This window comes from Salmo salar, chromosome ssa19, assembly GCF_905237065.1.
Source record: "Salmo salar chromosome ssa19, Ssal_v3.1, whole genome shotgun sequence".
Classification (NCBI taxonomy): Eukaryota; Metazoa; Chordata; class Actinopteri; order Salmoniformes; family Salmonidae; genus Salmo; species Salmo salar.
This window is the reverse complement of record NC_059460.1, coordinates 59,336,441-59,362,163: the sequence shown is the minus strand read 5'-3', so window position 1 is coordinate 59,362,163 and position 25,723 is coordinate 59,336,441. Positions and strand designations below refer to the sequence as shown.

General features: G+C 42.6%; 1 protein-coding gene across 3 annotated transcripts in view; it reads left to right on the top strand.

The window, feature by feature from the left end:
• Positions 1-25,723, top strand: part of LOC106579175 (potassium voltage-gated channel subfamily C member 1) — a 75,870-nt gene that overhangs the window by 5,898 nt on the left and 44,249 nt on the right. For all 3 annotated transcript variants that reach the window (XM_014158820.2, XM_014158810.2, XM_045702559.1), the window contains exon 2: positions 4,445-5,118. In XM_014158820.2, the coding sequence (XP_014014295.1) occupies positions 4,495-5,118 (624 nt within the window). In that variant the 5' untranslated portion in view covers positions 4,445-4,494. The remainder of the gene's footprint in view (positions 1-4,444; positions 5,119-25,723) is intronic.

The following is a 25,723-nucleotide window of genomic DNA, read 5'->3' as shown; positions in this document are numbered from 1 at the left end:
CCTCTATTTTTACCTCATCGTTGACCTCCCCTTCTCTCTCATTCCAAGTTCATTATGATTAAGCAGCATTTTTCCCTTAAATTGATTACTTCATATTTTTTTTGAATGCTTTTGAATGCTTTTGTATGCAGTGCTCACACTCAGCCAGGTGAGCCTGTGTGTGTGTGTGTGTGTGTGAAGGGGAGAAGGAGCTGTGGAGCGCAGGACACGGTGGCCAGGGCAGGTATAGCTCTGAGAGAGAGAAAGAGGGGGGTACGGTTCCTCCTTCGCTTTACTCTTGATCACTTTCATCTCTACCACTCTTTCTCTCCATTTCTTTTGTCTGTCCGTCTCTCTCTCTCTCTCTCCCTCGCTTTTCTCTCCCCATTTGAGCACAAGTTCTTCTTCCTCCCCATAGCTCCCCCTTTTTGTTGTTGCAGTTGAGATGTGCGTAGCTACTTCAATACTGCGCTCCAAACACTGGCCATCGTCTTGAGATGAAACTCATCCAAAGGCACCCAATTATCTTGTTAACACGAAGCCCAGACCTACTATATACATTTTCCTTTGAAAATGAGCATTGAGCATTTATCTCAAGTACTTATAATGTTAAAAAGTAGGTAATCACTTCCACAGGAAAGGTTTATTGATATTCTAGTAAAGTTGCTTTCTATTCCGTCATTAATTCTCTTGAATGGTTACATTACTTTAATTACAATGCTAAAATCAACATGTTCTCCCCATATGGTTGTATTGCGGAGAAAACATATTGGCTGGATAGGGTTTAGCTTTTACCAATGTTGAAGACTTGTTGTTGTTCATGCAGGCTATTAATTATGACCAAATAGTAACCAAATAAACTCCAACTCTACATAAAGTAAAACATTTTTTACTGCATTTTGAAGAATGGGGATTTAAAAAGTAATCATTGCTCTATGCGGATAGTTCAAGGTTCTTTGTCCCCCCCCCAACTCTTTGGGTGCACTAGAGTTGAGTAGAGCCCCTATCCGATTCCATGCATAGGAAAACAGCAGTGCCTGCTGTCCATGGTGCTGAAATGTTATCTCTCAATAATACCTTGGACTACGCAGATAGTTCCAGATTTATACTCCCCCCCACCTTGGGGTTTGGGTGCAGTAGAGCCCCTATCCCGTCCCATGCATAGGAAAACAGCAGTGCCTGCTGTCCATGGTGCTGAAATGGTATCCATCAACAACACATTGGTCTATCTATGCAGATATTTAAAAATAAAATTCCCCCCTTGGACTTTGGGTGCATTAGAGTCAACTGGAACCCCTATTCCGTCCCATGCATAGGAAAACAGCAGTGTCTGCTGTCCATGGTGCTGAAATGCGATCCCTCAACAATACATTGGTCTATCTATTCCATGCAGATAGTTTAAGATTCTCTATCCCCCCCCCCGTAGGTGCAGTAGAGACTCTATCCCGTCCCATGCAGTGCTGCTGTCCACGGTGCTGAAATCTGATCGCTTAATTAACAACAGAAGCGCTTCTCTGCTGGAATCTCCCTCAGTTCTAAGATGACCGTTGGTTAGATCTCATTACTGGGTACCTTTTCTGGTTCATTTGTCAAAATAAGCCATTTCAAGTTATTTAATGTATCTTTCTTTCTTGCTTCAACTCTCCTATATCTTTATATCATCCTTTGAAATAGTTCATTTCCAACTGCAAGACATGCAGTAAACACACACACACACAAAAAAAACACTGATATGATTTTGCAGTGTTCTTAAATTCAAAGTGCTCCTGGCATTTTTTGTTGAGCAAGCAATATCAGGAGTACTGCAGTGAAGACTACTGCCAAGTTTTACATGGGCAGTCAAGACTAAGGAATTGGAATCCTGTCTTACCTATCTATTACTCTACTACTACTTATTATTAGAGTTCTGTGACATATACATACATCAACTGTCCCCAAATCAGTGTCTCTTAAGTATCTAATGTCCTGTCAGTCTCTAATCCCTCTAAGCACTGTTCTCAGACCTGTGCTTATATCTGTCCCATATGCTGCCAGTCCATCCCATGCAGCAGCCTCTGATAGTTGGTAAACCTTACCTGAGTAGAGGCTCTCTTGAATTCTGGAATCTTTATATCTAGATAATGTTTCATACTAAAACACAAAACTAGAAAGAAATGAGCAGGAAACAGTCCAAATAGAAAAAAAGATCAAGTTCCAAGTTAAAGATGCACTTTGGAAATGTCTTAAAAGTTGTTTGTGCGGTTGAGAAAGTAGACGTACATGCTGAAGACAAGACATTGACAATTTTGTTGAAGAGGCAAAAAAATGCATCAAGCTCAATGTGAATGGTTTGAGAAAAAGTCCCCAAAGAAATGAACAGGTGATAAAGTAGTAAAGAGCAAAGTGAGAGACTTTTTGAGAAAGAAAGAACAGAATGAGGGGAGAAAGGAAGGAAAGTACGAGTGAGGAAGAAAGAGAATGCTCAAGTAAAATGCAGTGAAGGAAAAGAAGGAAAGGAGAAGAGGAGTGCAGAGATGGGATGAGAGAGGGACACTGAGAAAGGAAAGAGAGAGTGTGAGATGAGGAGGAAACTGAAGTCCAAATTCTCCTTGAATGAAATGTGAGCCCCTTATGCGGAATATGAGATTGAGGGAACAAGGGAGAGAGAGAGAGAGAGAGAGCAAGAGAGGGGAAGGGAGGGCTAGAGATTGAGAGAGCGCTGGAGAAGGGGGTAGGACGAGGAAGAGGGAGAGGAAAGGGGCGTATTCCATTAGAATAGAAAAGGAGGTAAACAACATACATATGGTTTACAGTATGCAGAGGCTTTGCATTGAAGAACACCTTTTCAGAAGGAAATGGATTCTACACTGACAATGCACTGCAATGGGGATGTGCTAACCTAGCGAGGGGCAGGAGAGAAAGCAAATAATTCAGGCTTTTTACTGCAGTGGAATTCATTCACTTGTATAGCGCACTCTCTCTCCCTCTGCCTGGCTCTCATCCTCTCTCTCTCGCTCTCTGTCTCTCTCTCCCTCTTTCCCTGCTTCTCAATCTCTCTTTCTCTCTCTGTCTCTCTCTGCCTTTATCTCTCTCTCGCCAGCTCTCATCATCTCTCTCTCCCTACCTCTCATTCTCTCTCTCTGCCTCTCATCCTCTATCTCTCCCTGCCCCTGTCTCTCTCTCTCTCTCTCTCTCTCTCTTCCATTCCCTCTAGCTTTCCCGTCCTCAGGTATTTGTTGAGCATCACTTGTTTTTCCCGATCTAGATAATTTTTATCCTTTCCGATCACTCCATTAAAAAGCTGATTTCTAATCTGTCTCCCACTCCCCACTCTTCTCTATCTTTCTCTTTCACTCTCTCTCTTACACATGCACACAGCAAAACACACACACACACACACACACACACACACACACACACACAATACAATGCAGAAGACACTATTGGAACAGCATGACATAACCTTGCTTCAGTTGAAAGTAAAGGCAGTAGAGGGATATAGGGAGACATGGTGCCTATAACAGACTGATTGAGTCGATCTAACATTAGTATGGACACTACACTCCTGGGAAGCGATTAACACACACACACGCATCGAATGCTGTGCCACCTAACGTCAGAAAAGCATTAGGGACTTAAAGAAAGGAGAAGCGAAGGAGCGAAATGCATCCCTGATTTGTTATGTTATACCTCCTTCAAATTCTCTCTCTCTCTCTCGCTTTCACTCTTTCTCTCATTCTCATTCCTCCTCGGAAGCTCTCCTTTGGTACCGAGGCATGCAGATAGCAGTGGAGGGGTTGGGGGTTCGCTCTGCTGGGGTCTTTAGTGGCCTAATTAGAGATACTATATCAATCAATTGGGAGAATTTAGACTCTTTTTGGAATCATGTACAGTGCATATCATCTTACAGTAACAGCAGCATGAGGCACAAAATGGAACCAGTCGAATAAGAGTGATACTAGGTGCTGAAATATGAAATGGAAGATATTTTGCTTATAGCACATTCATAACACAACATGTCTTTTTAAATGCTCAAGCCGTAGTCCCGTGGTCTCCGTTTTGCCTTGCTTTAAACTCATTTTATTATTCTCATACTTCAGCCTACACATTTTAAGTGTTTAAAAAACGACAACAACAGTATCATCAATGTTGAATCAAACATGTGACATTCCCCGCATTTCACTCATTTATTACTGTATGTTAGTGACTGAATATAGACTAGGCCTACAGCTCTACTGTCTTCTGGTGAATATTACTTATCTGAACAGCCTTGATAAACCAACTTTACATTCAGCCTGTTTTATGTATTGAAATCTTTCTTTCTTATAGCCTAATGAACCTGCTGCAAGGTCATTTACACCACTCTATGCACATTACACGAGGAATTATAGCGTAACTGAAAAACGATTACTATTTCTAATGTTCATATTTTATACATACATACCTTTCCTTTTTGCTAAAATTATGTCCCTTTCTCTACCCGCAGACTCCTCCTCCCTCCGTTTTCTCTCCTCCTCTCCCTCCCCCAGTTCTTCTATGCTCAGTTCGGTCTGCGTCTCCTCTTTCAAAGGGCGCAAGGGTGGGAACAAGTCATCCAACAAAGCATGTTACACTGCAGACATGACTTGTCCGTCGGAAAGCGAGAAAATCGTGATAAACTGCGGGGGGGTGCGGCATGAAACCTATCGAAGCACCCTAAAAACATTGCCCGGTACCCGCTTATCTTGGCTTACCGAACCGGACGCCGTTAGCAACTTCGATTACGACCACAAAAACGACGAGTTCTTCTTCGATCGCCACCCATCCGTCTTTTCATTCATCCTGAACTATTACCGCACGGGGAAGTTACACTGTCCGAACGATGTGTGCGGTCCGCTGTTCGAAGAGGAGCTGGCATTCTGGGGCATCGATGAGACGGACGTGGAGGCTTGTTGCTGGATGAATTACCGGCAGCACAGGGACGCAGAGGAGGCGTTGGACAGCTTTGAGAATCCCGAACCGGAGTTGCCAGAAGACGACCCAGCGCTACCAGGAGGCGCAGATGGGGACATGAAAAGACTGTGTTTGCATGAGGACGGAAGGAAAAAGACTTGGTGGGAAATCTGGAGGCCCAGAATGTGGGCCCTTTTTGAAGACCCCTATTCCTCAAAATATGCCCGGGTGAGTGACTCTTTTGTTATATTTGATTGCTTTAAATGTCATATTTCATTTGTCAAAGTTGGCCACAAATACCTGAGTCGCAATAAGTTGTTGAAAGTTTATAAAATGAGCTTCCCTTACTAAACAACCAATATACGTATAGTTGAGATGAATAATGCTACCTTAGATTTATGTTCATTAAGCCATCATAATCGAGCAGGCCACTTCGGTAGGCTATGACTTCCTTGACAGTTTGCTTGTGTTAAACGGCAGGATATTGACTCACGGATACTGAATAATTAATTGTGATAGCATGGGAAACATTGAAAAATCGTATGGCTCCTATGTTAATTTCAGATTGTAGACTATAAAGTAGCCTACGTGTTGATATTGTTTCGTTATGAGGGTGCTGCCAAGTCAATGAGTTGACAGTGATATTGATATCATATATATTTGAATCATAATCCACCAAATTCATGTTTTCATAGTAATATTGTCTAGATAATTTAGCCGGCTGTAACAGGTCCCATACCTGCATCCAAGCGCACTATTTTCTCCGTCCCCCTCCCGTAGCCTACTCAAACACTCCTCATTAGCCTGTTTGTGTCGATGTGCCTAAGCGTGCTGAATTTCATGTTATTTATTTAGCGCTCATTTGAGCCTTCATACGACCTCGAAACTGGATCATAAAACAAGTCTTCGTTTCGTATTTCCCCATTTGCCCTTGGTGATTCTCATTTTTGGCTAGTTTATCTGTCCCCCATTACAGTGCGAGGCTATGATAAAGCCCCTTCATGCACGCTTTTCAGACCCATTTCCTAGAAGCTGCGTTCGTTTCGAATCAGTTGGTTCTCAAGCTTATATTAACGAGAGCTGAGGTGCTGAATGTAAAAATGCTTTTACCGTTTGATGATTGATTCTCTTTGATAGTGCAGAAGTCAAACATAGCATAATATACGGGTAGCAAGAAGAAAGATACAGGGTTTTGATGAAGTAATTGGATTGAATAGGCTACGTTTCTTTATCCACACATGCCCTTAGGAAATAACATGTAGGCTATGCACAATTAGCTGGCCATTTAGTTTGCTTTGTGTATAAAGATGTTAAAATCTTGCATGTTGTAAAAATCATGCACACTCTTTTTGATGTTGAGTACCATACACGTTTCCTCGTTGATGACACTGCAAAACACTCCTCTTTAGGCACATACATACATGCTGTATGCGTGTATGGAGCCAGGCACCACATGGAAACAACACAAGCAGACAACAGACAAAACAACACCTGCAGCGCAAACATGTATAGATACAAGCACCTGTACATAAAATAAGTATACAAATACACACACGCACACACACACACACACACACACACACACACACACACACACACTGCATCTCTCTCTCTAGTACAGTCTAACCTGACTGTAGAAACTACGCAGCTGTCCACATCCAGTATCTGGTCTCAGCACAGGAAGAGCTGTGTGTCAGGGTTAGATAGGTATGTCATCTGGATTGGGTCACCTGATCTTTCCCTTTGGCAGGCATTGGCTTTAATGTTGGATAACAGGAAGTGCCTCTCTATTGGGCGCTCCAGCCGATGGCGGAGACCACATGAATAGGATGGATTCCTGACCGGCACTCCAGGGTTTCTTGAACCGGAAGATATGGGCGGCATGCTTGAACTGACGGATCTACATATGATCAGCGATCAATGATCAGAGCCATTATTCGTAGTACTATTCAACAAGCGTTTTTTTTTATTGCGCATGAGTGCATGGGTATACCGTAGCATAACACACACACACACACACACACACACACACACACACACACACACACACACACACACACAGACACACACACACACACACACACACACACACACACACACACACACACAGACACAGACAGACAGACAGACAGACAGACAGACAGACAGACAGACAGACAGACAGACAGACAGACAGACAGACAGACAGACAGACAGACAGACAGACAGACAGACAAGCTGCTGTCTGTGCTGCCTTTTCTGCTGCAGTAGACACGGGGAGAGAAAGGAGGGGGAGCACCGGCGAGAGAGAGAGAGGGGATGATGAGAGAGAGGGAAAGGTGGAGCAACAGAGATGGAGAGGGAATAGATAGGGACAGGGATAGAGAAAGGGAGAGAAAGAGAGGGGTAGAGAGAGAGAGGAAGGAGAGATATAGTGGCAGGAGGGCAGAGACGGAGATGGGGGAATCGCTAGAGAGAAATAGACGTTGGGAGGTGTGTGTGTCTGTGTATGTGTGTGTGTGTGCTGGATTCATCTTCCATCCGCAATGAAGGCTTTAGCAATGCAATCTGCTTCGATATTTGATTGATTATCTTCTCTTTCTGTCTGCATTTCAATTCAGTATTTTTTCTCGTCCTTTAAAATGTAAAGATGTTTAAACATGAATTGAGGCTTGGTTTTTAAGTGATATTATATGAATATTTTACCATCTCATTTGGTATTGATGGCATATGGCTCTGGATGTGGTGTATTATTCTACTTAGCATCTTCTATTGATCCCTAATGGCTCGAGATTGAGTTTCACAGTGCGATTAATCACAGTGTCATCACATAACTGACATTCCTTGATCCTAACTTAATATAACCTCAGTAGAATTCTTGTTAACGGTGTTGTATTGTCGCAATTTGTCCCGTTAACTCATTTTCAACAACAAAGGAGATCTTGATATGTTTATGAACTGGTATTTTAACGATTGGAATCAGCTGTGGTCTAATTAGATTGTATTGCTTGTCAATCAAGTTGGTCAATAGAACAGTGATAATGTATACCCAATAGATTTCTGCAGAATGCAGTGTTTGTAGATATTCTAATAGCGTAAAACTTCAATTAAACACTGAGTCTCAAATAGAGGCCTGTCCCTTTTAATAGCCGGGTATCGGCACTCAATTCAGCAAATAAACGGCTGTTTCAAATAACGGCAGGTCTATGTGAATTGTTTACGAGTGAACATTAGTGAGTACCATAAAGATTGCGCGAAAGAAGATTAAGGAGAGCAAAATCAATGCAGTGAATGAGACAGCAGTGTCTCATTCAAGAGGCGCAAAGAGCTAGAGAATGGTGCTGAAGCATGAAATCGGTAGTGCATGATAAGCAGCCTAGTCTTTGCAAGTCTGATCTGCGATGGATTTGTTATTATGTTTATACTGGTCATATTGGTCATAATAAACAGTGTGGTAGTCTTTTCAACATTTTATTGAGCAAAAGCTGTGTGCATTAAGGAAATAGAGGCCTGGCTCAAATAGAAGCCTGTTTCCAATAAGCACCAGTTGTGTTCAGTGTAGAGCTGGGCAATATGGACAAAAATCCATATCGGGATAAATTGCCTGAATTGATGCGATAATGATAAACACGACGTTAAGTTTACAATATTAATGTGCAGAACAGTTTTTTTTAAATTATCCTTTAAACTACTACTGTTTGTAACCATCAATTGTCCAATTAACAATCATCCATATGAGCAAACTTACATCATTTCAAACGTCACATTCCTCTAGTATAGGCTACTTATTGTAACAAACGATATCAGCAAAATACCGGTATGGTCAGTGGCAATCATTTTCGGTTTATCGTCCCAGCTTTAGTTCAGTAATTGAAGCAAATAAACGCCTAGGCTATCAATTGAAGGTAGACAAGGTGAGGCATGGACTTACTATAAGCGGTGAGCACGCTTATAGTAATATCATTTACTATGATATGGTATTACAGTTCTATCACCACGGCATATATTTGTGCCTGCTCTACTGATACAAGAACATACTATAGAACCGAATAGAATGTATTTGATCCTTTTCCTCTTCATTCAAGAAATCACTTGCACCACGTCCATTTAACCTTTTTACCGCAGTGGGCTGAATCAGGGTCACACAGAGTGTTTCTGGGTAGTCTTAAACAAATCTACTTTGAAACAAAAGTATACACCTCACACACATAGTTATGGGCTTAAACAAATAAGACACCTGTACCACGTCAGATATAGAGTTGAGATGTTTCCAGATTTGAGTTTGCATCCCAATATTACACTTCATATACATCACAGAAAACTGAAATAACAAAACCGTTTGACATAGAAACACTGGATTTTAGGTAGTTGAATTTTTTTTAAAATGTTGATTAAATATGAAATTCTGACAAATATGATTAACATTACAGCCGTGAACCACTAGGTCATTTGACTGCAGGAAAGCCTACAACAAAAACATTACTTATGTCAGTCATTGATACATTCAGTTATTTCGTCCTCTACAGTGGAATGGTATGATTGTCTGTCAGTAGCATATCTACTGGCATATCTCATTTGTTGTCTATTATGCACATCGTATACATTTTGAACCTCACCCATACCTTTTTCACACTATCGTGCCTACCCAAACCAAACTGTGCTGGCTCCTATTCACGTTGTCCTTTTTTTAGCACGATTCAACGACGGCGGTTGTGCAACCAGGCCAGCTCACTACAACTTGGTTGGGCTCGGTTGGGCTCAGTAGGCCTTGTCTGATACCCTCTCTCAAGCTTCACAAATACAGTATGATTGAACCTGGCTGTGTTGGCTGTATCAGTGTTGTTGGGGCAGCGTTGCATCCTGGTTGAGGGTTCAGACCCCCTGTGGTTCACTGTTTGCTGTTCTTCTCTACTGTGTTCAGTGTCAGAGCGCAACATTCCTGTCATTAACACAAATGTGACCAGAACAGGGTGTATCCGGGTAGAAAACACTGTGCTGACCAGAAAATGAAAAGGTAGCCTATCAACAGGGGTTCCTATATATAGAACAGTAGTTATTGGACAAAATGCTTGGGGCAGGGTTTGGGTGACATTGCCATTATCGGTGCGGGACATTGCGTTCGTTTTTGTTGCGTACCTTGTGACTTGGAAGCTTGAATTCTCAAAGGAGTGAATGAGCGGATGGTATGTTTGGGACGAAAGTGGAGGTTTTCATATCAAATATAATTGGTGTAGGTTTCCAAATTGGCGTTGAATCTGAAAGCACTCGTACTTCACACGCAGCATGTACAACAACATCCTTCTGTCTTCTCTTAGCGTAGACTGCTTGCGGGCTCTCTATTTTTGTACTGGGTCAGTTCTAAGTTTGCGTAGTCGTGTGAGAGTTTTTCCGCACCATTTTGCCCTGAAGCAACTCCACCTCCTACTCTGTGCAGTCTGGGTTTGTTTTGCGAAACGTGCTGAACGGGACTGTGGATTGTCTGAGAGTCAGCCAATCATGGTGAGCCTCCCAGCCAATCATGGTGGGATCTCGTTCTTCTCCTCTCCTTGCGTCTTTGTGATTGGAGGAGATCCCCAAGGATTCCTGCTGTGCTCTCCATTACATCACCATCCACATCAACAAGGGGCTCCAGAGCCAAGGTTTCTTTCATTAAAGGGAACCACTCACTCAAGATCACAATGTGCTTCTCACCGTTAGAATAGTTTGTATGACTTGTCCTAAATGTGTGAAACTCAATGCTTTCCCCCACACCGTTAATGTCCCAGTGCAGGTGAAGATATCGCTTAGAAATAAACCCTCTGTAGGTTGCCTTTGTGTTGTGTAGTGGTTTGCTGAATGTAACGCTTTAAGGGGTGGTTTCCCCGGACACAAATTAAGCTTAGTCCTGGACTAAAAAAGCTCTTTCAAAAGAGAATCTCCAATGAGAACGCTTTTTTAGTCCTCGACTAGGTTTAATTTGTGTCCGGGGAAACCACCCCTTTAAAGTGTTACATTCAGCAAACCACTACACAATACAAAGGCAACCTACAAAGGGTTTATTTCTAAGTGATATCATCACCTGCACTGGGACGTATGTGTCTTAAAATATAAAATAAGTATCCTTAATCTTCCACTACACTATGATTGATTCTCCAGTGTGTTCATTCAAAACCTGATTGTAACGAAGGCCTCTCACTTTCATTCTTGCTTTTTCCCCTTATGAAATCCCTCTAAAAATAGAACGAGAGTAGCAAGGAGACGAGTCTTTAATCCTATTCTCTCTTGGCAGGTCTATCCCTCTGTTGCTTGCAGAATATCATCTGGCCCGTACGACCATTTGATATAAACAACGCTTACACCAAACAGGTTGATGCCGAAAATAGCCCGTGACACCACACCAACTGTTTGGCTGCCAGGTGAACAGGGTTGTTCATTTAGGAGCCACTCTCAGCGCTAAGCGAGTTTATTACGGGTACACGGCGTGTCACGGGAGGACTCATGGGAAGGGCATGACTAACGATTAGCCAACTTCCCTATTTGGTGCACGTGTTTGGGAAAACCATCACGTTCGGTTTGTATTTTCCCTGACGAGGTATTGTGCCCAGGTCTTCTCGCCTTGTGTTTGTATCAACCCAGCAATCCCAACCCCTCTATTTAGTGTAGTGTCAATGTAATACTATCTCTGTCTGTTGTTGGTATTTTAGTGGATGGATGCATGATATCGTGCCAAAGGAGAAAAGTGGACACAACAATCACGCGATTCGCATCAACCGATTGGGCACTTACTGTGAACTAACTGTAAACTGTAAACATGCTTTGAAAAAACACATTTTCATTGTTTTTCAGCCTTTAACTTTCCCATCCTAATACGTATTATGTTTCACACTATATAAAATATTTTGCGATGACAATGCCTTGTTGCAAGAGTGCCCCCCACTCCCTCGCTCCTTCCCAACCTCCCTCATAACCTCCCTACCTCTGTGCCTCCCTCCCTCCCCCATCATCCATCCCTCCCAGCCTTCATCATCCATCGCCTATTACCTCCTCCCTCTCTTACAAACTCCTCCCTTCCTCCCTCACAACCTCTTTCCTCCTCCCCTCCCTCTGTCCTCCTCCACCCTTGTTCTCTCCACCCTTCCTTTATGGCCCTGCTTCAGCCTTTCAGCACTACAATCTGTGCAGCCAGTCAATTACTTGGGGCGTAGTGGTAACCCCTTGTTACTTTCCGCCATCGCACTTCTCAAACTGAAATCTATTTGGACACCGGCGAGGCTGGAGAGTTCGGGTGGTGCCAGAACAGGATAAAGCAGTGCCAAACTGAATCCCTTAAATTGGGGCTCAATCCAGTCAAAACACGGGAGAGGGAGGGAGGTAGAGGACTCAGTACTGTACACACCTATACATGCTGTTGTGTTTGGTGCAGAACCAGTCTTTCCCCACCCTATTATTGAAGTCCCTCAAAGCAACCTCAAGGACGGAAGCCTTTAGAAACCACATTATCTTAGATGGAGGGCTGAAGAGCTAGGCTGGATGGCCTGACCCGCTTATCGACGGCAGGAAAAACACTCGACAGACAGAAAGTAGATGCAGTGCTTACCTCTTTAAACAGTGCACTTTACGCCGACGAGAACTATATTATATATCTGAACACTGTACACACCTGTATACATGCACATTTTTTAATCTGCACACACTCCAACAGATTAACCTTAACACTTTTCCCATAAACACTTCCTACTGCTTATTCACCTTTACGCTGTTCACATAAAACATGACCCGTACACCTCTTCATTTACCGTTACGCTGTACACGCCTGCAGTATGAAGTACACATAAATCATCAATCGTAGTACACACCTCTGCCCGTAAACCTTTACACTATAAATGTCAGTGTGCATTAACCAACACACTGTAGCTACACACCAACAGCAAAGACATCCCTTACTGTGCTCAGAGTCCACATAACAGTCCACATAAACCTTTTTCCACTGTACTCAGCTATGCAAATAAACCATAGAGTACTGTACTCACCTATGCACATTAACCAGTACACTGTAGCTACACACACATACATCAGAACATTATACACCAAGCTCCACATTAACTTTTTATTCCACAGCTTTGCACATGAACTAGTGGAATGGGTAGCAGGGTGCACATAAACCATTTGCTGGACCTGCAATTTGAATGCAGAATAATGCTCTGAATTAGGAAGAATGTAACAATTAGCCTAAAATGCCGAAAAACGAAAAACTGTTGGTGTTATTTAGACGGTCAATTCAATCTCAGCAATTATCTGGCACTCTGAGTCCTTCTCAATCGCTGTAGCGCGATTGAAATGTCAAGGTCATTTTCGATTGAGCCGACATATGCAGTGTTTACCGCGAATGAGGTCTCAGTAAACGCGGGAACAATTCCTTTAAATTCCAGTCGAGCTGTAACGTGGATTCTTTGCGATACTTCTGCAATACGGATTGAATCCAGCCCTTAATTGTGTTACATCCATACACTGAAAAGACACACGCCCACACACCCATAAATACAAATACTGGCATGCATACAGACACACATCTATCCAATATATCGGAGACATATTCATCTGTTTCCCATCCCCATATCACCTTGGTTTGCCATAAAGCTGAGGTATGGGGCTGGAGGAATGTAACCACACTCAAATTCATTGATGGAGCTATGGATGCAAGGACTGATAGTTGGAGTGAGTACATATATACAGCACCAGTCAAAAGTTTGGACACAGCTACTCATTCAAGGGTTTTTCTTTATTCTGACTATTTTCTACATTGTAGAATACATCAAAACTATGAAATAACACATATGGAATTATATAGTAAGGAAAAAACTGTTAAACAAATCAAAATATATTTCAGATTCTTCAAAGTAGCCACCCTTTGCCTTGATGACAGCTTTGCACACTCTTGGCATTCTCTCAACCAGCTTCATGAGGCAGTCAGCTGGAATGCATTTCAACTAACAGGTGTGCCTTGTTTAAAGTGAATTTGTGGAATTTCTTTCATTCTTAATGCGTTTGAGACAATCAGTTGTGTTGTGACAAGATAGGTGTGGTATACAGAAGATATCCATATTTGGTAAAAGGCCAAATATATGTTATGGCAAGAACAGCTCAAATAAGCAAAGAGAAATGACAGTCCATCATTACTTTAAGACATGAAGGTCAGTCAATACAGAACATTTCAAGAAATTTCAAAGTTTCTTCAAGTGCATTCGCAAAAACCATCAAGCGCTATGATGAAACTGGCTCTCATGAGGACCACCACAGGAAAGGAAGACCCAGAGTTACCTCTGCTGCATAGGATAAGTTCATTAGAGTTAACTGCACCTCAGATTGCAGCCCAAATAAATGCTTCACAGAGTTCAATTAACAGACCCATCTGAACATCAACTGTGTGAATCAGGCCTTCATGGTTGAATTGCTGCAAAGAAACCACTACTAAAGGACACCAATAATAAGAAGAGACTTGCTTGGGCCAAGAAACACGAGAAATGGACATTAGACCGTTGGAAATCTGTCCTTTGGTCTGATGAGTCCAAATTTGACATTTTTGGTTCCAACCGCCGTGTCTTTGTGAGACGCAGAGTAGGTGAACGGATAATCTCTGCATGTGTGGTTCCCACCATGAAGCATGTAGAAGGAGGAGGTGTGATGGTGTGGGGGTGCTTTGCTAGTGACACTGTCAGTGATTTATTTAGAATTCAAGGGACACTTAACTTGCATGGCTACCACAGGCAGCGATACGACATCCCATCTGGTTTGCGCTTAGTGGGACTATTATTTGTTTTTCAACAGGACAATGACCCAAAATACACCTCCAGACTGTGTAAGGGCTATTTGACCAAGAAGGAGAGTGATGGAGTGCTGCATCGCATCACCTGGCCTCCACAATCGCCCGACTTCAACCCAATTGAGAAGGTTTGGGATGAGTTGGATCGCCGAATGAAGGAAAAGCAGCCAACAAGTGCTCAGCATATGTGGGAATTCCTTCAATACTGTTGGAAAAGCATTCCAGGAGAAGCTGGTTGAGAGAATGCCAAGAGTGTGCAAACCTGTCATCAAGGCAAAGGGTGGCTACTTTGAAGAATCTCAAATTTAAAATATATAAAATATTTGTTTAACACTTTTTGGGTTACTACATGATTACTTAAGTGTTATTTCCTAGTTTTGATGTCTTCACTGTTATTCTACAATGTAGAAATAGTAGAAATAGATAAAAACTCTTGAATGAGAAGATGTGTCGAAGCCTTTGACTGCTACTGTATGTTTTCAATTGAAACAACCATTGAACAGCAGTAGATATAGTAGATTGTACCTTTTAAGTGTTACTTAGTTTACGGGTTTATGTTTGATTGAAAAGATATCGTTTTAAAACAGACCGCTCTAAAACACTAAAGCATCTCGTGAGTTGTTGTGAGTTCCGTGAGGCAGGGTTATTTACGTCTGGTATAAGGTTTGTGAGTGAGTACGCCTGGATCACTGCTCATTCCAATAAAAAAAATGACATGGGTAGGGAGGGTGCGACACTGGAGCAATTCCTGTGTGACCATCTGCTAGCTCACGATGGTTCCACCCCGTAAGTCACTGGAGAGGGAAGAGCGAGTGAGCGAACATTTGAAAGCACCAGTGACTGACCGGTTTGAGAGAATATGTTATGCTATGTCGTATCGAAGGGGTTTATTAAAATGTCCCCGTAAAGATTTGAAATGTAAGGTCTCAGATGGACCACCGTTTTAAATGGCTCAAGGTCCTCACAATGAACACATTGGAGTGCTCTCACAATGCACAGATCTGAATGTCCTCACATGGTAGGCAATAGGTAGCTCTACGAGGACATTTTTTATTCACCCAGAGATTGACCTATTTTTAGCTCTTCACCGGCTTTTGGCCTGGAAAGTTGTGGGTGGTGAGTGAGTGGGTTGATGCTGGTTCGAGCTCTGAAATGTCCTTGGTGATGAGTAAACCGCGGGAATCTGCAGTCTGTCTGTGTGCCTCATGTCTTTCCTGTTTCTCTTACAAAGCCGGTTTTTTTTCTCGTCACAATGCCCTCAGTTAGATTAAGGACAGAGAGATATAGAGATAGCAGTGAGAGAGAGAGAGAGAGAGAGAGAGAGAGAGAGAGAGAGAGAGAGAGAGAGAGAGAGACAGAGAGAGAGAGAGAGAGGCAGAGAGAGAGAGAGAGGCAGAGAGAGGCAGGCACTCAGTCATCACAGCTTATAGAACATGGACAGCTTTTCCAAACTCGGAAAAGAGACAGAGGGATACCTGGTCAGTTGCACAACTGAACGCATTCAACCGAAATGTGTCTTCTGCATTTAACCCAACCCCTCTGAATCAGACTCACTCAGGCTTTCAGACAATGTAAGCAGGGAGGACAGGGGGGACGAAGGGGGTGAGGGGGGTTGTGTCGCAAGGACAAACGACACATAGTCCGCTGCAGTGATCTGGATCGAATACAACACCGACAGGGGGATGAGGAAAGTGCAACACGTCTCTCTTTCGCGCCCTCACCTCCAAACCCATTTGCTTGTCTTCAGAAATGTTGGACAAGACCACACGGAAAAATGAGATGGACATGTGACGTGTTGATCAGAGAGTACGGTGTGTTTGTGTGAGCTCACGGATTCAACACGCCACAGACTTACGGTAAGTTATAAAGGGCATCACAGTAGCTGGTAATTACATTTTCTGACGAATAAAATCGCGTGCTCCAGGATTCAGTCGTTTGACCAATTAGCAGAAGGTACACTCTTAGGAAAAAAAGGTGACGTCTAGATCCTAACGGAGTTATTCGGCTGTCCCCATAGGAGAACCCTTTGAAGAACTCTTTTTGGTTCCAGGTAGAACCTTTTTGGGTTCCATGTAGAACCCTTTCCAAAGAGGATTCTCCATGGAACCCAAAATGGTTATACCTGTAACCAAAAAGGGTTCTACCTGGAACCAAAAAGAGTTCTTCAAAGGGTTGTCCTATGGGGACAGCTGAAGAACCCTTTTGGAACCTTTTTTTCTAAGACTGTAGCATGTGAGAGGACTTAGTTTTTAGTAAGATCCTGTGGCTTCGATCCTGTGTACTTCTCTCTCTTTACTCACGTCCTTGGTGTGTGTACAGTACATAATCATACACTTCCGAAACAGACACGCACTCACGTGTGTACGCAAGGCGCCACAAACACACGCCCATGCATCTCAATCACACCTGACCCCCCCCCCCCCCCCAGCCTCATGCCCTTCATTGTCCCGCAGTGTCCCGTGTTAGGTGACCCCTGTCTGGGGCTCAGTCTCGCTTCGCCGCTGGTTCTTCATAGCTCTGGTGCACCAGGTTCTTCCCTAACCCGCCTCTCCCCCATCCAGTCTAGTCTCCCTGGGGTGTGACTTGGGCGGCGTTCCTTCCTCCACACCTTTTCCGGTATATCTATCTGGTGCTGCTTCGCCTTGCGTTTTCCCTCACTTCTCCTCAAGTAGCTGTCACATGATCCCTCTTAGCACCAACGTGAGAGGCGGGGGTGGTGGAGATGTGGCTAGCGGCAGAGGGGTCTCTGGCTACCTTCCAATATCACTGTAGAATGTAACCCAATGGGAAGTTTGTTTTTGTGCTTACTACAGCGTTTTACCAACACAACCATACATTGGGCATGCATTCTAAGTGGTAGTGTATTGGGCATGCATTGTAAGTGATAGTGTATTGGGCATGCATTCTAAGTGATAGTGTATTGGGCATGCATTGTAAGTGGTAGTGTATTGGGCATGCATTGTAAGTGGTAGTGTATTGGGCATGCATTGTAAGTGGTAGTGTATTGGGCATGCATTGTAAGTGGTAGTGTATTGGGCATGCATTGTAAGTGGTAGTGTATTGGGCATGCATTGTAAGTGGTAGTGTATTGGGCATGCATTGTAAGTGGTAGTGTATTGGGCATGCATTGTAAGTGGTAGTGTATTGGGCATGCATTCTAAGTGGTAGTGTATTGGGCATGCATTGTAAGTGGTAGTGTATTGGCATGCATTGTAAGTGGTAGTGTATTGGGCATACATTGTAAGTGGTAGTGTATTGGTCATGCATTGTAAGTGGTAGTGTATTGGGCATACATTGTAAGTGGTAGTGTATTGGGCATGCATTGTAAGTGGTAGTGTATTGGACATGCATTGTAAGTGGTAGTGTATTGGGCATGCATTCTAAGTGGTAGTGTATTGGGCATGCATTGTAAGTGGTAGTGTATTGGGCATGCATTGTAAGTGGTAGTGTATTGGGCATGCATTCTAAGTGTTAGTGTATTGGGCATGCATTCTAAGTGTTAGTGTATTGGGCATGCATTGTACGTGGTAGTGTATTGGGCATGCATTCTAAGTGGTAGTGTATTGGGCATGCATTGTAAGTGGTAGTGTATTGGGCATGCATTCTAAGTGGTAGTGTATTGGGCATACATTGTAAGTGGTAGTGTATTGGGCATGCATTGTAAGTGGTAGTGTATTGGGCATACATTGTAAGTGGTAGTGTATTGGGCATGCATTGTACGTGGTAGTGTATTGGGCATGCATTCTAAGTGGTAGTGTATTGGGCATACATTGTAAGTGGTAGTGTATTGGGCATGCATTGTACGTGGTAGTGTATTGGGCATGCATTCTAAGTGGTAGTGTATTGGGCATACATTGTAAGTGGTAGTGTATTGGCATGCATTGTAAGTGGTAGTGTATTGGGCATGCATTGTAAGTGGTAGTGTATTGGACATGCATTGTAAGTGGTAGTGTATTGGGCATGCATTGTAAGTGGTAGTGTATTGGGCATGCATTGTAAGTGGTAGTGTATTGGGCATGCATTCTAAGTGGTAGTGTATTGGGCATGCATTCTAAGTGGTAGTGTATTGGACATGCATTGTAAGTGGTAGTGTATTGGGCATGCATTGTAAGTGGTAGTGTATTGGGCATGCATTCTAAGTGTTAGTGTATTGGGCATGCATTCTAAGTGTTAGTGTATTGGGCATGCATTCTAAGTGTTAGTGTATTGGGCATGCATTCTAAGTGTTAGTGTATTGGGCATGCATTCTAAGTGTTAGTGTATTGGGCATGCATTCTAAGTGTTAATGTATTGGGCATGCATTCTAAGTGTTAGTGTATTGGGCATGCATTCTAAGTGGTAAGTGGCTATTATGGATTTTGGAACGTAGCCAAATCTTATGTCTATGGTTTCTCGTCTCTTCGTATTGCGGAGCGATGGTACTTTGTCATTCTTGCTATTTTACTGTTCAAATGTATAAATGCGCTTGAAAGTTTGCTTTCGTTGTGGTATTGAGAAAAGTGCACACACAAAAATATCTATAACAAGTTTCTCGGTGATTGCTAAATACAGAACAAGTATTACTTTAGTGTCTTACAATGATGCTTATTGACATATTTCATGGACTGTCACACTGAAGAAGCATAAGGGCCAATGCAGCCGTTTTTATATCAATATCAAATAAGTTCCACGTAAGAATTTAGTACCTTACTATAATAGAGTTCTATTAAAATGGGCAAAAATTGCTTTTTAGCAATGACAAAAAATTCTCAAGCAAGAGTGGGTAGGGGAAAACTAGCTGTTATTGGCAGAGAAGTTTGTAACTTTATTTGTTATTGGTCTTATTAACCAATTTATCGCATGGTGATGAATTGGTCACCATGGAAAGCCAAAACTCCCTCTCCTTCAAACCTGCTGATTAGAAGGTCCTGTGTAGATTGTATTTTCAACCAGCAACTGTCATGAAATAACACAGATCAATTTTTGTTCACACTTTTACAGTGCTAGTTTTATCAGCTGTTGCACGATATGATTTTGATTCCACTGGGCCTTTAACTTGCATAATGCTGAATGACCGTAATATCGTATACTAGATCTCAAATACCATTAACTTGAACTTTTTTTAATGTTTTATCTTCTTTTATTTATTTACTTACTTATGTAGGCTTACGCATGCTGCAATTCAGGTTTTATCTGCAAATGTGTACAATTCAAAATAACCTTAAATATATAGAACTCTGAACTCCTATATGACAACACTGTTGAGAAACCTTTGGTTTGGGACGTCAGAGTAACTAAAATCTACTGTGAGAATTCCTAATAAGAATTCAAAATAACATGAGAAAAAACGACTTACCCCTTTCCCTTCTCTTCTTTTTCTGTCCCACTTTCAGGCTCTGTCCATTTCACACACTACCTCACCATAGGGTGCTGCTTTCTCACACTCACTGTGTGCTAGCCCCATTAGTCCATTGTTCAGCATAAAATAAGTGAGAAGTTTTGTACGGGTTATACCTTAATTTTACATAGCTGAAATCAGGGAAAGGAACCGGTGCAGGAAACAGAATTGGGGGGGAGAGGGGGGGTGGAAACAGAACTGGGAACAAAAGTGATCTGTAGTGTTCCGGGAACCAGTCAATAATGTTCAAAAATGATTCCTAATGTCTACAGTAGTGTAGAATTCGTAAGTCAGTGAAGTGATGATGCATGTAATAGACGAAACACACTACAATTCACGTCATGTCATGATGTTCAGTACTTCAAGCCAAACCCCCTCCAGGTCCACCCCTTGCCCCCCACCTGTGAAAATTCAGACGCATATCACGCCTGCACTTACCTGACCAATCAAACATGTAAATAACTAGTTTACCAGTTCCATAGCAAGCTGCTCTGTCTGCGCTAATTGGAGTAAATTAATTAGCTGAATGTAAAAACAACATTGATATAATGGGTAAACATTTTTATTTTTTTTTTACGAAAAGGAACCTGGACTTTTTTGGGGGGGGTTTGAACTTGTTCAGAACATTATTATGCTGGTCGGAAACACTGGAATGGAAAAAACAAATGAATAAGGTGTTCTGTTTTATCCCTGGTTGAAATAGAAACACCAATTTAAAATGTACCGTTAAACAGTTACTTTAGTGATGATGACGATGAAGAAGATTTTAATAATAATAATGATGATGATGATGATGATGCACTTGGTCTAACTCAAATCCTTCTCATCGATTCAAGGTTAAACCCAAAGTCAAAGCTTTTACACCAAGAAGCTACTTCATATAACTCTTCATATAAGGTTTCAGTCATACCCCCTAAGATAATAAATGAATCACTTGGCAGGTAGCCTAGCGATTAACAGCGTTGGGCCAGTAACCGAAAGGTTGCTGGTTTGAATCCCCGAGCCGGCAAGGTGGAAAAATCTGTTGTTCTGCCCTTGAGCAAGACAGTGATACTGACTTATGAATGGTGCTCAAGGGCAGAACGGCACGTTTCCAGCCCAGGGATGCAAACCAGAAACCTTCTCAATACTGGCCCAATGCCCTTAACCGCTAGGCCTAGCCAAGTGGTTCATGTATTATCTTAAGGGGGTATGACTGAAACCTTATATGAAGAGTTATATGAAGTAGCTTCTTGGTTTAAAAGCAACAGCGACTGTTCCCCGGGCACCGATGATGTCGATGAAGGCAGCCCCACGCACCTCTCTGATTCGGGTTAAATGTGGAAAACACATTTCAGTTGAAGGCGTTTAAGTTGTAAAACTGACTAGGTATCCCCCTAACCCTTCCCTAAAAAGTAACCTCTCGTACAAGTTGCCCTTGACGAGCAGATATCATAGCCGACTGCAGTTGTGTCATTGTCGATATGCTTTGAACGCTTGAAGAAAAGATCCTACACGAAATCTAATTGATGGTGGTTATACCATAGTAACAATGATCCAATATGATAGTAATGGCACACAGTGTTATGTTAATAATGGAACACCGTGTTATGTTAATAATGGAACACAGTGTTATGTTAATAATGGAACACAGTGTTATTTTAGTAATGGAACACAGTGTTATGTTAATAATGGAACACAGTGTCATGTTAATAATGGAACACAGTGTTATGTTAATAATGGAACACATTGTTATGTTAATAATGGAACACAGTGTTATGTTAATAATGGAACACAGTGTTATGTTAATAATGGAACACAGTGTTATGTTAATAATGGAACACAGGCGATATGTTCATTTAAGTCATTTATCTATCATACACTCAAGGTCATTCGAAATTCACCTACATCAATTTAGCACTTTTACAATTCATTTGACATGATTGTCCAGCCCCAAAATGATCACTATTTGACAGAGTCTCACTTCCTAAAACACGGCCATGTGAGGAAGTGGAGGAGCAGTATTTGGCTGTTGATCCCTGTCCTTGGTGCTGAAAGGAGAGAAGGTCTCGCTAAAGCAGTGGTTGTCATGGTGACACAGGCAGGACCTGGTAATACTGTAATGATAAAGCTCTTCTGGATTGTGCTGCAGTAAACACTGCCACTAGGGTCCCGTTAAAAAAGCACCACACGCGCTGAATGCAAAACGGCTAACGTCTATGGGCTCTTGACTATTTCTGCTCAGTCTCTCTGAGTATGTCGCTTACCTTCATTCATTTACTCCTTAGTTTGTTCGTTCACTCTTTCTGTCTCTCCTCTCTGTCTCTTTCTCCCTCTCTCTGTCACTCACTCCTTCATTGTTCTTGGCTTGAATATTTTCTCACCCTCTCTCTTGACTGGGGAAATGGTTGACTTCTCCATTTCCCTTTTTTTCTCCCTCCCTCGCTGTCTCTCTCTCACCCACCCTTTCTTTTCTTCCTTACAGCCATTTGCCCCCTCGCTTCATTCCATCCCCACACAATCTCATCGCTCTCATAAACTCCCTCGAACGCTTTCTCTTTTTCATTGTCCATTTCTCATTTCTCATTTCTCTCTCTCTCTCCATCTCTCTCTCTCTCTCTCTGTCTCTGTCTCTGTCTCTTTATCTCCCTCTCTCTCTCTCTCTCTCTAGCTCTTTGTCTCTCTCTGTTTTGAATTTATGTTGATGCTCTTTCCCAATCTAATTGCAGAGAGACTCTATTGAGGCTTGAAGGTCATTGGACTACGTACTTGCACTGTATATAACGTGTTATTCCCACAGAGAACCTTAGATCATAGTATACTAATTCACTGTGCTCTCTCAGTGTCCATCCAAAGATTGCTGTGGCGGGTCCATATGGACTTTATCTGCTGTCCAGAATCCTCCACCCCCACTCCTTTCCTCCACTCTATCAAGGGGATGCCTTGGTCCATGTCATTATGATGCAGTGAAGAGAGGGATGAGGAGAGAAGAAAAAGAGAGAGGGATGAGGCAAACAACAGAGAGAAAGAGCCTCTGGAGAAAAATAAGTGTGAAGTGCTACTCCGCCTTTCATATTCCACTCCTCCCTCCCTCCCACTCCTCCTCTTTTCCTTCTCTTCTCTTCTCCTCTCTCATTCTCTCTCTCCATCTCTCTCCTCTCCTCCCTCTGCCCATCCTTCACGGTTACCTCAATGCAGTGTTCATGTAGCTACCAGTCTCTATCTGTGATCTGCGAGTGTTGCACATACCTTCCTCCTTCCCGCCCATAGGCTGTTAGTCTTTTTCTACTAGACACACACATGCTCACACGCACACACATGCTCACGCACACACACACACACACACACACACACACACACACACACACACACACACACACACACACACACACACACACACACACACACACACACACACACACACACCTGCATTCATAAAGACTTGATGAATTGCTTGAAGTTTACACTCACTCTTGCAGACACTACACACACACACACACGCACCTAAATATTGTAGATACACACTTGATGAATAGCTTGAAGTACAGTACATTTCATTAGCGGTCAAGCCATGGCAGTATGTCAGTGTATCATCACTCCACAAGCACAGTAGAATACCTGCACAACATACTATACGTAATCTGGATTGATTGAAGTGATGGATTTATCTATTGATCTGGTGTACAGAGCCACATTTTATTCAGTGAGGAAATGTTGCATTGCTAATGTATACTATTACTACGGTATGAGGGTTATAGTTGATACAGCTACTAAGTTTTGCGACACGTTTTTCAAAACGACTGATAAAAGCGTTGCTTTTACACTTTTTAAATCCCACCTTCGTTTATATGATTTGCAGTATACTGTAGGGTCACTATAAACTTTACTATAAACATTTTCAGGTTGTTGCATAGTATACCAACCTTTGTTTCACCTTGAAATATTCTGCTGTATTTATTGTGGTTGTGGTTAAAGATTTGTTCAAGGCATACTTTACTACTATTGGATTTATGCATTGTAATAGACCCCATTACCTTTTAAACAATTGCAGTGTAGGCTATGCAGGAAATTGGTCAACCATTGTTGGTTAAAGTTAAGTATTTTTTTTTTTTATCTCTTTCCCTCTTTCTCTCTTTTCCTGTCTTCCCTGGTGTTGGATGTTTTCTTTTTACCACTATGGTCTGCCAGTTAGCATCCATCCTATGAAGATTATTATCATAATTATTTTATATATTTTTTTACATTAGCCTGGACTAATGCCTAACCTATCCTATCCTAGCCTAGCCTAGCCTAGCCTAGCCCTGCACTTGCCTATGCTAACTTACCCCTGCACTAGCCCTGGTTGAATAACTAGCCTAGCCCTGGACCAATGCCTAGCCTCACCTATGCTAGCCCTGCACTAACGCCTATCTTTATACTAGCCTAGCCTAACCCAACACTAACACGTCCTGCACGGCTTAAGTGGTACAGGCGCGAGAGAATGTTCAGATTGTCCGGCCTTGTCCTCTGGTAACGCATCCATTTATCTTGTTTGTTTTGGTCCCGGTTTTATCCTTTGTTGTCCTCTATTTCATGTATATCCTCTTAACCCCCATCTCATGTTCTCCTGTCCTTGTTACATCAACTGGTCCCCCCGCTCCCTCCCTTTTGTCTGCCCCCCTCTGTCTTCCCACCTGTGCAACCTACATAACATTTTTCTGTGTTAGGCTTTTTTTGGCGGTGTGTGTAGCCAAGTGTACTGTGTGCATGTCTGTGTATGAGAGATGAGTTGAGAGAGACAGAAAGAGACAAACAAACCGAGAAGGAAAATGCCTCTCAGGCAAGGCTTGTATAGTGTGATGGTAAATCTACTGTGTAATGTTTTCCAATATACATGATTATGATGATGACCGTAAAGTGCTATGTTTAACACTACTTCTGGTGGTATTGCTAACAACCACCATTCTCACCATCCTCATCACCAACGCCATCGTCATCATCGCCATCATCGCCACCACCATTGTCATCCCCATCATCACCACCATCATCCCCACCGTCATCATCTCAGAACCCGAATCACGTTTCTAATCCGACAAGAAGAAAACCACCACCAACGCCATCGAATGGAAACTCTCTGCTCTGCTCAGTACCACTGCTGTGTGTGCAGTCTTCAGCCAATGAGAGAGCGCTGTGTGCAGGTCCCACTGGTTCCTCCTAGTTCCATGGGATGGGGGTGGCGGGTGGAGATGATTGAGAAATACAGCTCTCTGTACGTGTGTGTGCGCGTGTTTGTGTGTGTTAATGTGTGTGTGTGTTTGTGTGTGTGTGTGTTTGTTTGTGTGTGTGTATGTATTTGTTTATGCATGTTATAGAGGAGGGGGAGCACTGCAGCAATCTGGAAAAGGTAGGTCAGACAGAGTGGAGAGAAACATGGCAGAGGAATAAGGAGGGAGAGAAAGGAAGAGAAGAAGATGGGAGAGAAATGGGGGATGAGAAAAGAGGGGGAAGAACAGAAGGTGCATAAGGTAGAGAGGCCAGGACATGGAGCGTCAGACAGACGTAGAGACAGAGACGTGAAAAGAGACTTGGAAGGGACAAAGAGCCAAAAGACTATTGTTGCTTGGGTCCCATCCTGAATTAATTGGTGTGTTCAGTGTTACCCATCCCTGATTCCTCTTTCACCGGCTCTGTAAAATTCAAGAACGAAAGGAAGCATTGTA